Consider the following 18,216-nt stretch of genomic DNA (forward strand, 5'->3'; position numbering starts at 1 on the left):
CCACTGACCAGTGTTGCTGACAGCCAAGTAGTGCCGCTGCGTGTTGGTGACGGCGCTCAGTGTGGCGCCCTCAGTACTGCCACAAACTTCCACTTGAGCCTCTAGTAGGCGGCCTACTGCTAGGTCCACTGAAAAGAAATATGTAGTTAATAAAACCGGTTGCTACAAACTTATAAATTAAGATTTTTGGTAAGTAGTATGATTAGGGTTTTCGCGAATGAAAGATCCGCTAGATGGCGGGACGTGGATGTGGGGTCTGACTGCTGCGTGATTGGTGGATTTTGACATATCTGTCAATGTCATGTCAAAAATAACCAATCATGCAGCATTTGGACCTCACGTCTACGTATTATATCTGGCGGATTTTTCATTCGCGAAAACCCTCATTGAGTTGACAAAATAGTGACGTCACTTGCTTGTATTGCCATACAAAATCTATGGGATACTCGTTTTGACAGTTTTAAAAGTTCCGTCAATTGATTGGTGGTGGCAACTGGCAACACGTCTATTCTTACGGTAGCTTAAAAAGGCCCGAGATTCTTCACTCCTTGAGAATCACATTTATGGACTTTCCCAAAAACGCTGGCATAATTTGTTTTACAACAAAATCATATTATTTATGTCACCGTAAAATTGTGAATTCCGTCAGATTATAATCTGACGCAGTTAAATTAATTACAATCTAACCTGACCTAACCCACTGTTAGTTTACAATCTAACGCGTTATATTATAAACTGACTAAGATCACAATTTCACGTTGACATTTATAACACAAAATGTATACTACAAAATACTAATAAATACTCTTAAAAAGGTCACCCACACGGTGGACCGACGACCTCATAAAGGTAGCAGGAAGGCGCTGGATGCAGGCCGCTACCAGCCGCGCGATGTGGAAATCATTGGGGGAGGCCTATGTTCCGCAGTGGACGTCCTGTGGCTGAGATGATGATGATGTCACACTCACGGTTGACATCGGGGTTCTCTTGCAAGGCTCGCAGCGTGTTCGCCTGCACCGCTTGAAGAAGTCTCGCCGCTATACCGGTCGACCCGCATCGGTAGTAGTACATCTGAAGGAAGTAAGGAAGAGAACAGAGGGCTTAGTGTGAGTTTACATCAGGGTTGCATTGTAAAAACTCATAAAACTCATTTATTTCTGTAAATAGTCTTTAAAAAAGCACTTTTACACGTCCCAGTATTAACCCTACCACTGCTTCGGGACAGTAAATGGGCCAGTGCTGAGAAGAAGCAGCGCAAGAAACTCAGTCACTATTGTCAGCCTTAATGAAAAGAGTTTAGAACAAACTCTAAATGACTTACCGCAGTAGTGGCCAAGAAAATAGCCACTATTCCGTAGTCCACAGCGCTACACAACGGCACACACCGCGAGATGAGAGTGGCTATGTCTTCGCAGTGGCTATGTGCATGGTAGATGAGAATAGTGGCTGATCGGATGTAAGCTTCACTGTGAAGAAAAGAAAAATACTTATAACTAGCGCCCGCCCGCGATTCTCAGCCCGATCCGTCCAGTGGTTTGGGCTGTGCGCTGATAGATCACTGTGTCAGTCAGTCAGTCAGTCACCTTTGAGTTACATATTATATTTAGATGGGTAGTTAGCCACTGAAGATATAAAGCGAGATGGGAGTGGCTATGTCATTGAAGTGGCAATGCGCATGGTAGATAAGAACTGTAGCAGATCTGATGTAGGCTACACTATGGAAAGAGAAGAAATGTCATCAAAATAAATATATAGCCACTCAATTGGCCACCGTAAGATAAGCGTGGCTATGTTTTAAAGGTAGCTATGGAGATAACAGATTTGATGCAGATGCTATATGGAAATCATTGGTGGAGGCCTATGTTCAGCAGTGGACGTCCTGTGGCTGATATGATGATGATGATGATGTAAGTTTTGTTGTAAGGAGATTAAACTTAGCCACTAGTATGCGCGTGGTAGAAGAGAGAAATGGATATCCAATAATTTTAATTGTGTAATGTGTTAAAGTCTGGTCGCGGAGCACGTAGAATTTTGTCCAATGACCCCAAGCTACCCATCCTTATCGCTCGCATGTAATTATATTGCTGTCGCGACTGTACGACGGGCGCCCGCAGTGAGTGTGCGAGCGCGACAGCAACATAATTACGCGCGTGCGATTATTGGGTAGCTTGGGGTCATTGGACAAAATTCTACGTGTTCAGGGACCGGACTATACTTTTAATATGGCAATCTAGGGATCATAGCCTGTTTTTTTCTTCCTTTTTAATCTGTACTTTGACAGCTGTCAATGTCACTAACCTGTCAGACACATGAGCGGCGACCTCGCAGCACAGGTGAGCGAGTTGTAGACCGTGCGTGGTACTGCCGAGGTGTAGGAACTGCTGGATCCAGACTTGGTATAGCTGGAGACTGTGGGAGACGATGGTAGATCGCTGGACTGTGGAGGAAATGGAATTTGAAGGTATAGCCACAGAATAATAATAAGTACTACGTACAGAAGTTTTACTTCGCGAAGGTATTTAAAAAAAATGTATGCTCAATGTCATTAACAATATGGTGTAATTTAGCCTGTCTCAAAAGTCAAGCACCATTTTGTTGACAAACGTCAGTGATCGGCACTGCGCCGAAGCTATAGGGCTGACTTCGGTAAAATGATGTGACGTGAGGTGCCAAACTGCGGAAAATGGCGGAGGAAATACATGATTTAGCATGAATTATCATGAATAATATTAACTACTTATTTACCTCTCAGTGTCTTGAGCAGTGTTGCCAGAAGGTTACTTTTGTAACCTTTTAGGTTACTTTTGAACTGCATTGGTTACTTTTAGGTTACATTAATGAAAAGGTTACTTTTAGGTGATTTTTCAGAAATTGTAGAATTAACTTCAGGTTATTCACTAAAAATATAAATAGTGACTTGACAACTTAGATTAATAAAACCTAGATGGATAGTCTTCATACAAACGCTTCGTCAAGAGTGAGGCAAAAATCTTATGTCATTAGTGTCAATTTTGTTGGGGAGTGTAGACAGTGAAGGCGATTTTCCCGAAAGTAGGGAAATTTTTAATACGTTTTTAATTATTTTATAATTAACAAAAACAAAACGCATCATGTGTAGCGAATATGAGTTTTAAGTTTTACTTTGTGATATTAAATTAAACACAGTTTTTACGATCTTACGAAGGCAATCGCCGCCATTCTTTTATTTTTCAATAGACCACAGAGAAACTTCAAAATATATTTTTAATCATAAAAACGTTAAGGCATTGGAACAGCGATTACCAGCCAGATACAATAATCGATAACACCACCTCTTAATTGCTGTCCAATTATGCATTAAGGTTTTCTTACAAATATTGAGTTAAACTAATTTTATAACTAAACTAATTACTTTATTATTTATTTATTTAACTAATTTTAAACAAATCTATGACTCTAAATTAACAAACATAAACCATACCGTCGGCTGATTGCAAGAAGTCATTAACTAGCAGAAACATGATTTCGAGAAATAGCTTAATGAAGTTTGGAGAGAAAAAAGCCATTTAAAAAAAATATATAATAGGTAGCGCCGCAATGAAAATGCCGATACATAAAAATAAGTCTTAGTAAAAAATTTTAGTTACTGGCATTTCAAAATAACGTACACAGTATTTTAAAAAAATCAAAATATGAAGTTAATGTCTTTTGACTGACGGCCAACTATAACAAACCAAGAAGTAATTACTTTTTACTTTATCGGATTACCGTGATACATGTTAAATCAAGTTAAATTACGTTTAAAATAATATAATAAACAATCATAATAACGAAATATGTATTATGACCTGTCATCTTCTGGGTCACATTCTAAACAAAAAATTCAGAAACAGTGCAGTGTGGATGACATAGAAAAGACAACACACGAGATGTTTTCTTCATGAATTTTCGCAACTACAGATGATATAATTTTGTAAATCTGTAGCTACGAATTCTTACATAACCGATGCTAATTGCTAGATAAAAATAGGGTATACACGAGCACAAAATAATCCTCCCTCAGACACTACCGTGTAGAAAATTTTCATGAAGAAAACATCTCGTGTGTTGTCGCAAAATTTTCGCAACTACAGATGATATAATTTTGTAAATCAGTAGCTACGAATTCTTACATAACCGATGCTAATTGCTAGATAAAAATACGGTATACACGAGCACAAAATAATCCTCCCTCAGACACTACCGTGTAGAAAATGTTCATGAAGAAAACATCTCATGTGTTGTCTTTTCTATGTCATCCACACTGCACTGTCTCTGTTGGCAAGATTAAGAAGAGGTGCAGCAAACGCAGTTAAGGAACGGCTGGGATGAACAAGGATAGGCGCATTATAAATCTTTATTAAGTTCTGGCAGTTAGTCAAAACAGTGTGTGTATCGACTATGTTACGACACAAAATCATTAATGGACAATAATTACTTTAATACTATAAAAATTGACGAAACTGTATTTATCAAGTTTTACAAAAATAAATCTTCCAAAGTACGGCAGATATCCATTTACTGATTCTTGCATAATATAGTATAAGTCGCGGCCAATATCGCCATGCTAGTATGGACACTTAATGACTTTTTGTAGTTAATGACTTCTTGCAATCAGCCGACGATACTTTCTATTAAGATAATCATAAAATTGCTAAGCAATTATTTTAGTGCATATGTTACTAAACTTTTCAGAACATAAACTTTTAGTCATAATATCAGCAAGGTTATTGTTAGAGTTTACATATTGAATTGATATGATGTTTTTACTTATGATATCTTTTAAGAAATGGTATTTGATGTCAATATGTTTGGCTCGTTTTGAATTTTCAAAACTTTTTGACATCAGTATTGCACTTTGATTGTCAACAAATAGTTTTACATCATTCAGACAACCCAAATTACTTGCCACTCCGATGAGGTTCAGCAGCTCTTGTGTAGTTGCAGCAGCGGCCACATATTCCGCTTCTGCCGTTGAGAGCGCCACGCAGCCTTGTTTTTTGGAGAACCAAGTAACTGGATTGCAACCATGCAATATGATTCCTCCGCTTACACTTTTTCTGTCCTTGTCATCTCCTGCCCAATCTGCATCTGAAAAAGCATGTAAGTCATATGTACTTCCTTTCCTGAAAATCAACCCTTTTCCTTTTGTAGCTTTCAGATATCTCAGTATTCTTTTAGCAGCTTTCCATGTACTCTCATTTGCTTTATCTAGATACCGGCTTAAATAGCTCACTGAGTATGCAATGTCTGGTCTTGTAGTCGTAGCTAGATAAAGTAGACTTCCCATTAGTTCTCTGTATCTCTCTTTAATTTCATCTTTACTTTCCTCTTCGTGTAGTATCTTGAAGTTTATTTCCATTGGAGTTTTCATATCTTTACATTCATTCATATTATATTTATCTAATAATTTTTCTATCATTTTTGTTTGTGTAATTTCAATAGAGTCCTCTTTTCTTGTAAATTCTACTCCCAAAAATGTCTTGATTTTTCCCAGCTCTTTTGCTTTAAACTCCTCCTTTAGTTTGATTATAATTTCTTCATAATTCCCTATTAAAATTATGTCATCCACATATAATATTATCCAGCAATCATTTTTATAGTATAAACAGGTATCATACTTTGATCTTTGGAAATTATTTTCTTCAAAAAATTGATTTATTCGTTCATTCCAGCATTTGGGTGACTCTTTCAATCCATATAGCGATCTCTCCAATTTTAATACTGTATTATTTTCCTTTGTTATATAACCTTCTGGTGGTTTTATGTATATTTCAGACTTCACTTTACCATTGAGAAAAGCAGTTGGTATGTCTAATTGTTTGATATCTAATTGTTCATTTATTGCTTTCGATATTAGTAAACGGACGGTAGAAGCTCTAGCAACAGGTGAGTATACTGTTTCTAATTCACTTTCTTTCTTTTGTTGAAATCCACGTGCTACTAGTCTTGCTTTCTTTGTACCATCATCTTTTACTTTAAATACCCATTTCGTATCAATTGTTTTCTTATTTTCAGGTAATTTTACTTCTTTCCAGGTTTCATTGCTCTCCAGCGCTCGTAATTCTTTGTTTATGGCTTGTATCCAATCTTCTTGTTCAATGGCTTCTTTATATGTCATGGGTGCTTCTTCTTTTCTTTCTTCTTCACTTGCCAATAGTGAGTAGTCTTCTAAGTAATTAGGTTTCTTTAAGGTTCTTCCAAAACGTGATTTAGAATTTTGTGTACTTTGTCTTGTTTCTTCTGAACTTCTCATAGGGATTCTTTCTTCTTCATTGAGTGTTTGTTCTGATGTTTCTTCAGTTCTTATTTGGCCTTTTCCTTCTTCTTCTTCTTCATTAAGTATTTGTTCTGATGTTTCTTCGGTTCTTATTTGCTCTTTTTCTTCTTCTTCTTCTCCAATTATTATTTCTTGAGAATTGTCGAAAACGAATTTTGTTTGTTGGTCATCTTGTTTTACTTCTCGTATTTCTGGTTTCTTGAATATAACATCACGTCGGATTACGATTTTTCTAGTGTTTGGATTCCATAGTCTATATCCTGTTGGTGCATATCCAACCATTATAAGCTGTTCATTTCTTTCATCCAATTTTTTAAGCGCTACGAGTCGTTTCGCATATGCTTCTGACCCAAACGTTACCACATTTTTGACATTAGGTCGTTTCCCTGTCCACTTTTCAATGGGGGTTTTAGTATCTTTAGGAATTCTATTTATAATATAAGTCGCTGAACATACTGCTTCACCCCACATGTCTTTTTCGAGACCTGACTGAAACAGCATAGCTCTCACTTTTTCCATCAGTGTGCGGTTAAAGCGTTCTGCTTTCCCGTTTTGTTGTGGAGTGTATGCGATAGTATAGTCCAGTTTTATTCCTTTATCGTTACACCACTCTGTCAGTTCAGTGCTTGTATATTCTCCTCCATTATCACACCTTATTTTGCTGACTTTCAACTCAAACTCTCGTTCAACTTTTAGTATGTATCTTTTTAGGTACGTTGAAACCTCGGATTTATACTTGAGTAAATAAGTTTCGGTGTAGTCTGTAAAATCATCTATTATTGACAACACATATCTTTTTCCGTCATAGGACACAGGGGTAACTTCAAGTAAGTCTGTATGTATTGTGTGTAATTTTCTCTCAGATTTCTTTCGATTATAAAATGGTAACCTCGTTTGTTTTGCTTTCAGGCAAATCTCACAAGTTGTCAATTTGTTTATATCATCATTTCTTATGTTCATGCCATCTACACTCTTTATTATATTTTTCAAAGTCTCTTTACCAGGATGGCCAAATCTTATATGCCAATCTTCAGCTGTAGAGTAGTATGCCTGTTCTTCAGTTTCAGCATTTAGTTTTATGCTATAGGTCCCATTTTTATTTTTATCTCCCATCAATATTGTGTTGTTATCCTTTTTAATAATTACCTTATTCTTGGTGAAGGTGACTTCTCCATCCTTTTCTGTTATTACATTTACTGATAGTAGATTCTTTTGTAGGTTAGGTACAAAAAGTACATCTCTGAACGTAACATTCTCTAACTCTATTGTACCTTTATTTTCTGATTCAATTTTAACCTCTTTCTCCGCTGTCTGTACTTTAACATTATATTTCTTTTTATTTTTTAGAATATCCTTATTATTGGTCATATGGATAGAGCATCCGGAGTCAACAACGAAGTCTTCAGTTGTAGTAAGAAATGAGAAATGTTCTTTGTTCTTGTTCTTGAAAAAACAATCTTTCTCAGTATGATTTGTTTTCTTACAAATTGAACATTTTCGCAGACCCTTATTTTTAAAGAAACAATCCTTGTCAGTATGGTTGTTCTTTTTGCATATCGAACACTTCTTTTCAAATTTCTGATATTTTCTTGTTTGTGCTCTAAATGCTACTGTTGTGGTCATGACATCTTCTTTATTCTGTCTCAGTTCTTCCGATAACAGTCTTGACGTTAGTTGATTTAACGTTCTTTCTGTCAATGGGGTTGAATCCCAAGCAGTGATGAAATAATTCCACTTTGGTGGCAAGCTTGAAAGTATCTTCGATATTATCATATTTTCATGGATGTTCTCTCCTAGTGAATTTAGCTTTTGGGCAATGTTATGTATGTTTGAAACGTTATACGTGATGTCTTTCGTCTGATCAAACGTATACTTGTAGAACTCTTGTAACAAATTGCACTTTTGCTCACCGGATGTTTTTTCAAATATGAACTCGAGTTTGTCATACATCTCTTTAGCGTTTTTCATGCACATGATCAAGGGTATATGTCGCTTATCAATTGTTTGAACAATGATTTTCTGTACCTGTGCGTCCCTTTTGACGTCCACAACTCTTTGTTTTTCATTAGGTTTTTCATCTTGTAGTTGTATTACGTCCATCAGACCATAACTGTTTAGTAGTATGGTAAATTGGAATTTCCACATGGAATATGAATCGGCGTCCACGAGGCGCACAATATTATTTACTTCCTCATATCGCACCTCCATTTTGAGGAACTACGCTCTGCTACCATGTAGCGAATATGAGTTTTAAGTTTTACTTTGTGATATTAAATTAAACACAGTTTTTACGATCTTACGAAGGCAATCGCCGCCATTCTTTTATTTTTCAATAGACCACAGAGAAACTTCAAAATATATTTTTAATCATAAAAACGTTAAGGCATTGGAACAGCGATTACCAGCCAGATACAATAATCGATAACATCATGTACTTACTTATTTATTGAATTCAAAGTACCTACCTAATAACAATAAGATAAATCGACTTAAAAGTCTCGATTTCATAAAAAAGGAAGTGTATTTGTACGGCGAACAATTGGGAAATAAATTTTCTTGTTACTGGTATCATTCCCGTATTTAATTTTTGAAAGCCAAATTCAAGCAAAATACGCGTCGAATTGTAGTACTTACTTATGAAATGTACCACTGGTCACTTTCTTTCGTTTTTCTGATGTATTTTAGATACCCTTTCACAGCTCAAACCGTTTTAATTAATTAAAATTCGTCGGACGTGTTTACCAATTTTTCACTTTGACAGTTCATGTGACGTTTACGGGTAAGCCGTGCCGGCTCCCTAAAAACTGCCTCACCTTTCGTGCACTGACTATCTATCTAGGTTTTATTAATCTAAGCTTGACAATTTAAAAATGATGTCATAAACTGCATTTAAACATGAATTTGATTGATTATTAGTTAAAGAAAATGAGTTTTAGCGAATGTTTTTCGATAATAAAACGCAAATCCATGAAACGGTTTTAAGCGAACCGGTCACTTTTCGGGTCTTCATGGAATGGCAATTTCCATGAACAACCATAAACAATCGCTCCGCACCCCCCCCCCCCCCGTATGAAGGTTACTTTTTATTCAAAAAGGTTACATTTTTTTATATTTCTGGTTATTTCTGACAAGACCCGACTGGCAACACTGGTCTTGAGGCAACTTAAAAAAGTACATTCTGTGTTTTTATTATTATTTAGGCAGTTAAATACTGCACAGTATTTAGTACACCATTTTCCTTTATTTTTTTCCATCATACACAAGAATACGCGTGCGTGAGTCATTGTTCGCTCGTATGTGAGGCCTTGTCGAATAGTATCCTGTAGGTGGGCCATCGTGCGTGTTTTGTTTTCGATGTAAACTCGCGCAGATGAACAGGCCTGGTATAACTGACAATAGTCAAGGGTCTTCTAACTAACTGGGAGCTCTGGACATCTAAGAACTGTTTCCCGCGGACCATCCCGTTTTTTGCAGGATCCCCTTTAGTTTTAATACTCAACATTAAGGCGGGTTTTAGAATCGCGCTGACCGCTCGCTGATCGTCGGCGCTGACAGATCAATATGTATGTAATTGAAGGGAACGTTCCTGAGTGACGCTGATCGCTCGGCGCCGACGCTTCATACATTTCGGCTGTCAGCGTGACTCTAAAACCAGCCTTACTGGACTGTTTGTCCTAGGTATACATAATTGTCAACAACTTCGAGTGTAGACATAATTAACCCTACACATTCAACAAAAACATCTGAACATTCAACATTTTTTGTAGGCAATTTTGTTGAATGTTGACATGTTTTGTTGATTGTGTACGGCAAAACACGCACTGGAGACCCGGCTTAACAAACACTTACTGCTTGTAATGTCTTTAACAGCTTTGGTCAGTAGATCCACAGCGTCCACCGCTCGCCTCATGGCTGTATGCTCTTGCGGCAACGTCCTGCTGGCTTGGATCAGGTCTGGGTCGATATTCTGAAAGATTATACAGGGTGTTATAGATATCAGTTTTTATTTTTAAGTTTTTTAATTATTAATAATCCCGTTAACTGTGGACCGACGACCTCATTAAGGTAGCAGAAAGGCGCTAGATTCAGGCCGCTATCAACCGGTCATTATATAAATTAGAGGCCTATGTTCTGCAGTGAACATCCTAACAGTTGAACGACGATAATGAATCCCGTTAACCCCTCGTGGTAAGCTAAATATGTTTGTGTCATGAGCCAGCGGCGGGAATCGAACCCGCGTTCCTCGGATCACGCACGAGTCGGCCAGTCTGACACCTTCACCATTTTGTCACATGAATCTCTAAACAGATTGCTCTGGGCACTATCTGCATGTCAAAGTTTTCATACAATACAAATAAATTCTCAAACAAAATGTAAACTGTACTACGACGCAGGCATCCGCTAAGAAGAAATGGGGGGTCTCTGAAGTAAAAACTTAGTTAAATAAGTTAAAAACAAGTTTTACTTTCTTCTCAGCACTAGCCATATGTTTGTCTCGAAGCGCTGGTAGGGCCCAAAAGATAAGGAGACATGTAAAGTGCCCCATAAGGGCTACCTTTTCTTTTTTATTATTTACTATATTTTGACGTTCATAAGTGCCACTTGGGGTCTAAACTGAATAAATATTTTTGATTTTGATTTTTGATCGATAGAATTAAAGTACTCACAGGTTCCGTGATCTTCCATCCGTGCTTCTGGCTGGCTTCAGTCATGTCGTACTCTGCTTTCAGGAAGAGAAGGGATGATTGCACGAATTTCAGGTCCGTTGTGGATGCCTGGGAAGCAATAAAATATAACAATAACAGGTAGCGCATAACGGAGTCAGTGCCTGAGGTATGGGAGCGGCGCGGGAGGGGCACTGACATATTCCCCCTTCTTATGTTCTTCTGATTAATTTCGTTGCGGGTCCAATGACAGTTTAACTTTCCCCCGGGACAAACTTGGCCTTCACTGGTTGGGTTTGGCGGTCAAGCTGTAGATCCTGGCTACACAAGAGTTGCAGCGGTGGGAACGAGAGGTGGGAATAGTCCCGTATTGTGCTGGAATCGAACTTGCGACCACTATTCTAAGCGGTCAAACGCGAAAACCTAAGCTAAAAAATAAAGTAGAATAACTTACTGGGCGCTTCTCAAATCTATCCAGCAGTTGTGTGACTATATCCGTATAATACTCGCTATGTATAGTCCTCACGACAGTTGGAGTCTCCAAAACCACTGCGTACAGGGCCCACAATAATTCTTCTTCGTTCTCAGCTGAAAACATGAAACAAAACATTTATTTTAAGTTGAATATGAATTATGTAATACATCGTAAGACCCGGTTCCCACTACGGACCGGTAAAACTCCCGGAAGGGCTAGTGGCTGTACAATTTATACAGTGTGTTAGGGATAGGGCTAGCGATAATTTAAGACGTTGTTGTGATGTCAATTTTATCGACAAAAATGCCCTCATATGTGGGCCCACCCTCTCCTCTTGAAATGGGAGGGGCTTAATTTTTTATGTGACTACCTAAAAATTGTTTGTATTTCTTACGTGACCGTCTTACAGATAAATAAAAAAATGCATTTTTAAGCCTATAATGTGTCATTAAAAAAAACACAAAAATGAAAAATAATGACCAAAAAACTTAAATGAATTTTTTGTGAAAAAATTTAGTTTTGACGGGCAAGTTTTTGAAGGCATTTTAGCCCTTCCGGGAGTTTTACCGGTAGTGAGAACCGGGCTTAACAGCTAATAACAATAAAATGCAAACTACCACGTAAAAAAATCAATTGAACAAAATTCGGCAGGTTTGCCGCAAATGCCGGTCACCGCCAGAAATAATTCCTTTAGACTTACGTGTTTTATGAAAAAATCTTACCTTTACACCAAGATTCGTGCTCGTTCTTCAGTAGACTATGGAGGGATTTCCATACGCCCGCTATTGGCACTATGGAAGGCCATAACTTGGCGTACATTGAGAATTCGTGCCTTAGGAGTTCGCTGTGGAAATATAATAAGGCTGTTAAAATACATTTAAAATTAGCTATTATTTTTAATAACGTAACATGCGACGTCTGCCCACAAAGTGGACCGACGACCGCATAAAGGTAGCGGGAAGGCGCTGGATGCAGGCCGCTACCAATCGGGCGATGTGGAAGTCATTGGGGGAGGCCTATGTTCAGCTGTGGACGTCCTGTGGTTGAAATGATGACTAATTCATAAGATTTGTGAGAATGAATGGATAGAGGTTTAGTCTCTTCTCACGCAAAACGTAATGAACGTATTTTGATGAAATTTGGTTATAGAGATAGTTTAAAACTCAGAGAAAATCGTAGGATAGTTTTTATCCCGGATTTCGAAAGGGTTTAAGACCTAAATTGACGCGGACGAAGCCGCGGGCAAATGCTAGACCTAGTACAGTCAGCGTCAAATAGTTCGTAACACCCAAAGTGGCCAAAAAGTTGACACAACCTTATTCCAATGAGGGCTATCGTTTTAGCGCTCACCAGTTAGCGCCTCTGTAGAGTAAGGTCCTGTCACTTGCTAGTAGCGAAGACAGTGGCACCAACTGGTGAGCGCTAAAGTGGTAGGAGGACTATCGCATTTGCACTCATCAAGATGGCGCCACTGTAGAGTAAGGTCCTGTCAATCACCAGGGGTGCTAACTGTTGAGTATAAAAACGATAGCCCTCATTGTAACAAAGACGTGTATGAATAATAAGTACTACGTACAGAAGTTTTACTTCGCGAAGGTATTTAAAAAAATGTATGCTCAATGTCATTAACAATATGGTGTAATTTAGCATGTCTCAAGAGTCAAGCACCATTTTGTTGACAAACGTCAGTGATCGGCACTGCGCCGAAGCTATAGGGCTGACTTCGGTAAAATGATGTGACGTGAGGTGCCAAACTGCGGAAAATGGCGGAGGAAATACATGATTTAGCATGAATTATCATGAATAATATTAACTACTTATTTACCTCTCAGTGTCTTGAGGCAACTTAAAAAAGTACATTCTGTGTTTTTATTATTATTTAGGCAGTTAAATACTGCACAGTATTTAGTACACCATTTTCTTTATTTTCTTCCATCATACACAAGAATACGCGTGCGTGAGTCAATGTTCGCTCGTATGTGAGGCCTTGTCGAATAGTATCCTGCAGGTGGGCCATCGTGCGTGTTTTGTTTTCGATGTAAACTCGCGGAGATGAACAGGCCTGGTGTCACGAACTATTTGATGCTTACTGCACTCCTAAATATCGACAATAAACAGTACTAAAAAAATACTTACCTAAACTTCAAATGGCAAACAAAAGGTTTCAAATTCCCGTACTTTTTCTCTTCCAACACCTTTTTACATACTTCTAAAACCGAAAACAGCTGGAATTCGTCTTTGTTATCTTCCTCGTTAGTTTTCGACTTCAATTCTTTCGCTTTTATATCCATCACTAAGCTCATATGTTTCTCCGTCTTCAAGCCATCTGGCAGCGAGAAAAGCAAGCTCAAATATGCATCTTTTAAAGCGTCTTCATATAATTTATAATCCAGTTCGCATATACTTTTGTTGTACAGCGCTCTGCTAATATTCTTCAAGTCACTAGTGTCTTTAAAATGACGAATCTCCAATTCTACGTACAAATTGAAGAGTTTTATCGAGTATTCGTAGTAGTGAGCCTTGTTCAACGTTATTGCTGTATTATGGATGTCCGTTTGAAGCTTTCTGAAGCACTTCTCGTGATTTGCACAACCTAATGCTCGTAATTCTTGCAATACTTTGTGTTGAATTGTTACTAGTTTGTAGTAAATTGGTAGTATAGGTTTCACGTCCATATTTTGAGCGATAGATATGTATGGAAAGTGCTTGATTAAGAATAGCAAGCGTAGGGTGTCGTGGAGACCTGATTTGACCTTGCAGTTGTCACATTTCAAAAACTGATCGCTTTTCTTCGTTGAAAGATACATGATCACATTTAGATAGCTGTACTGAATCTTGGGATTGAAGACTTGAGACCAATCTGCGATTGTTACAGCATTGTCAATGAGTAGCCGGACGATTTGGTTCAAAAATGGATACGTTACTTTCATTACTTTTTCATAAAGTTTCTCATGACTGACAAACGCAGCTAAAATTTGGTTTAAGGTACTCTCAACTGTAGAAGCTTCGTTTGTGTTTTCGATTATTTTACAAAATCCATTCAAATAAAAAGTATCAATGCAATTTAAAACTTCAGGATTGTGTTCGAACCAACTCCTGGCAGTTTCAGCAACCAAAGTCAGACTGCAACCTTTGAATTGGAACTTCGAAGCATTCTCAGCGATTACATAAAAGCAATCGTTATATTTCTGATACAAATCCATCGTTTCTTTCTCTTTCAACTTTCTAAACGAACTCAAATCTGTCTTCGCTTGTATACTTTGGAATATTTGTCTAAAAACATTGTGCAGTTCTTTGGAATTTAAATCGTTATACAAAAAATGAAGTTTCTTTACCAGAAACGTTAATATATTCACACATAGCTGAACAGTGTCAAATATTTGGATAACTTTGACGGTGTCATCAATGAGTTTTGGCAGCAGTTTCATCAGATTGATCTTTGGTTTGAGTTTCTCCATAAACGTGATACGGTCGATGAGTATACTCCAGTACGTTTTGCTGTATTCGTGAAGCAAATGTTTTGTGTCGTATTCGAATGGCATAAATGATAGTTTGAGAATAAGCTCTGGTGGGATTGTTGAGTGCTGAAAAGATAAAAGTTACTGGTCATTTGGCATATTAAGAGTAGGCGCACACCGTTGATTTTTAGTTGGCCGATAGTTGTGCCCGATTTTAATTTGTATGAAGAATCGGCCAAATCGAATCGGCGTAGTGTGCGCACTCCCATACATGCCCATACTGATCAACTGCCCGACTAAACTATCGGCCGACAAAACATCAACGGTGTGCGCCTACTCTTACACATTACAGCAGCGCGGCAGCGGCGTTTTTATAATGTGAAGGCAGGCATCCGCTGTCATATAGTATGAAATTTTCGGCAGCGCGTCTGTCGCGCGTTTGTCGCGCTGCTAATGTTACCTAAATGTGAAAGCGCTCTAAAGCCTTCAGACTAAAGGCTATGTATTACTATGAAATACCATCCATAAGTAGCATGTCTTCAGAAGGTATGTCATAGAAATACTTAGAAAGCTAGTACCTCGATGGGGTCAGCACAGGACTGGTTGTTATGGAATTCCTTGGGGAAGGTTTTGTCCAACAGTGGACGTCATTTAGTTGAAATGAACAAATGGACAAACATGGAAATCAGTGCGTCTCGACTTCAAGTCATCTGCTGCTACAAAGACTCTGCTATGAACTTGTAAATTAACCCTTAGCCAAGCTCTGGTATCCACAGAGCCCATATCAATTTGAACTTTATTCTATGAAGATATGTTTCAAGAAAACCAATTTTTTGAGCCTGGTTAATGGTTAAGTCTATAATGTATGAAGCGTGTATAGTCTGAGTTGCTGTCGCGCTCGCACACTCACTGCGGCCGCCCGTCGCACAGTCGCGACAGCAACATAATTAGGCGTGAGCGATAAGGATGGATAGCTTGGGGTCATTGAACAAAATTCTACATGCTCACAGACCGGGCTTTAGTCAGTTACTTACCACTTTGACAGCATGCTTGTGGATATGATAAATACACGCCAACGTCTTGACTCGGTCTGGCTTGTCGGAGCACCTGGTCTCTCGCACACAGCTGATGCTCAGTTCTAGCAGTAGCTTGGCATCGATACGGTCCCGCCATGTTGGAACTTTGTCGATGTTCCTGAAAATTTGTGTTCCGAGGTGAGAAATAAGAACTGACTAAAGACGTGCTCGGGGCAGGGCACCGACGAGATGGTCGGACGCGGTGAGGAAGACAGTGGGCGGGAGTTTGCATCGTGCGGTCCACACAGCTTATGACCGCAGTCTGTGGAGGAACACTATCTGTGGTCGTGACCCTCATCAGTGAGGGACCGAGGAAGAAGAAGAAAGCAGTGGTTCCCAAAGTTGTCTGGGCTACGACTCATGTAATACAAGTTCCCAAACACGGGACCCACCTATAGGATAAACCATTACCAATATACATGAAATAAAGGACTTTCTACAGGCAGAGCCACTCAATGTTCGCTCGTGACCCACCACTGGGTCGCGACCCAAAGTTTGGGAAACCCTGGACTAAAGATTAAAAAGGAAGACAGTGTTAAGAGATGTCATTATGAGAATAGGCGATAATTAGCTTGATCTAGCCCAGTGGCCTAATTCACGTATTTTGACAGTCAAAATTTCATTAACGTTCAGAAGTCGTCCCATTGAAAAACAGTTCTAAATCCGTATTCACAAGGGTCATTTTGATAGAAAGATAACTCGATAGGATCGCAACTCAGCGATTTGTTGTGCGAAGTTTTGTAACGTGAATAAGGCTACTGGACAGGCAAAAGTGGAGCAAGTTGGAGGCTTTTGCCCACACAGGGTGCCACAGGAATTAGCAAAACAAATATTTGTTAATAATTTATTTATTGTAACCAAACTGTTTTTGGGGAAATAAAAGCTTTTTATTTATTTAAAGATTTAAAAAATTTAGACTAAAAGCTAAGATATCATGTCAGTTACTCATCAAGTCACAGAACTAGCTGTGTCCTTTGAGATTTACACTAAAAAGATAAACTTAACTTTTTTTCTATTTTTTATTTGTACTGAACTAAACTAGTAACTTATTTCACTGAAGTACTAGATAGTAAAGAGGATATCTCTATCCAAATTTATTATTAAAATTTGTCAGTAAAACACTTGCAAATGGTCAGACTAATAAAGTAGAAAGAAAGATTCCAAATTGAGTTTTCTGCTAGATATACACTTTTAAATTAATGCATAACAGCAATAGAAATATCAGAACTACAAATAAATGAATCTGTGGAATCAAAAAACTTCAATATTAAGCAATATATTAGGCAAACTCAGGATTAAAACGACAAAGCATGGCGCAGACTGAGTCTAAAAATTATTGAAGTTTAAAGTATTTTAACAAGGATCTAAGTACTAATACATACCTGCAGAGTATGCAGAGGACATTCAAGGAGAAGGGTGCTTTATCTTTAGTACCTAAACCACTCAAAATCGCCTTGTATTCATCAAAAACTGTGCTCAAGTCACACATATCTTCATTATTCCCGTTTGCCTTTAATTTTGCAACAAAATCGTTGGCTTCCATATTTAACACTTTAAGAAACACTAATACCGCTTAAATATAAAGCTTTTAAGCATTTTATTTGTAACAAAACAACTAAAATTAGTGAAATACTTTCAAAAATGATCAAAACCGTTGGTGAGCTGTCATCATGAAATGAAATTGTGTTCATATTCGCAACATTCCATAAACTTGAAAACTCAGATTTCAAACTACCTATCACATGGCTTCATCAAGACCAATTTTTCGAAATAATCAAAATAAAATGTAAACGGAACATGCCCGATGAAAATCCGTTTCATTTCACGTCCTCATGTTTAATGTTGATATTTTAATAACAATAAAAATTGATTAGCAATTACGAAAATTACAAAACAAAATTAATTTTCTTAAAAAATATTGAAATAAAAATGATATGGCGAGTAAATTTTAAACTTCTTTCGATTAATTAAAGTGAGATAATAAAGTAAATTGGATTTTTGTGCTGCGTGTAACGAAAAAAGGGTACACTGCGTTTAGTTATCTTACAATAAAAATAAGTACCTACGTGTGTATTAAAACATTTGAAGAAATATAATTAATTTACAGTTCATTGATAAAATTCATTACATAGTTATGAGCATAATTTATAAATTATAATATCCTTACTTTATTTACTTTCTCCACAAAATCAATAATTACGTTTAGTTCATTTCATTTGCAAAAAAATGTCAAAAACTTGCCGCG

At 37.7% G+C, this 18,216-nt stretch overlaps 2 protein-coding genes and 1 long non-coding RNA gene across 3 annotated transcripts in view; 1 reads left to right on the top strand and 2 right to left on the bottom strand.

Annotated features, from left to right (window-relative positions):
- LOC135086038 (uncharacterized) overlaps positions 1 to 18,216 on the top strand; it is an 82,610-nt gene that overhangs the window by 8,109 nt on the left and 56,285 nt on the right. The window lies entirely within an intron of this gene.
- On the bottom strand, positions 683 to 10,784 carry LOC135085860 (uncharacterized). Its single transcript, XM_063980643.1, has 6 exons — positions 10,764 to 10,784; positions 10,148 to 10,265; positions 2,299 to 2,437; positions 1,322 to 1,466; positions 969 to 1,071; positions 683 to 687 (listed from the first exon to the last, which is right to left on the bottom strand). Exons 1-6 carry the CDS (start codon positions 10,782 to 10,784, stop codon positions 683 to 685), a joined length of 531 nt encoding a protein of 176 aa, XP_063836713.1.
- On the bottom strand, positions 12,001 to 17,691 carry LOC135085861 (uncharacterized). The gene is made up of 5 exons (XM_063980645.1): positions 17,354 to 17,691; positions 15,930 to 16,089; positions 13,574 to 15,021; positions 12,160 to 12,281; positions 12,001 to 12,029 (listed from the first exon to the last, which is right to left on the bottom strand). The coding sequence occupies exons 1-5, from the start codon at positions 17,512 to 17,514 to the stop codon at positions 12,001 to 12,003; spliced, it is 1,920 nt and encodes a 639-aa protein (XP_063836715.1). The 5' UTR covers positions 17,515 to 17,691.

Source organism: Ostrinia nubilalis, chromosome 30, assembly GCF_963855985.1.
Source record: "Ostrinia nubilalis chromosome 30, ilOstNubi1.1, whole genome shotgun sequence".
Lineage (NCBI taxonomy): Eukaryota > Metazoa > Arthropoda > Insecta > Lepidoptera > Crambidae > Ostrinia > Ostrinia nubilalis.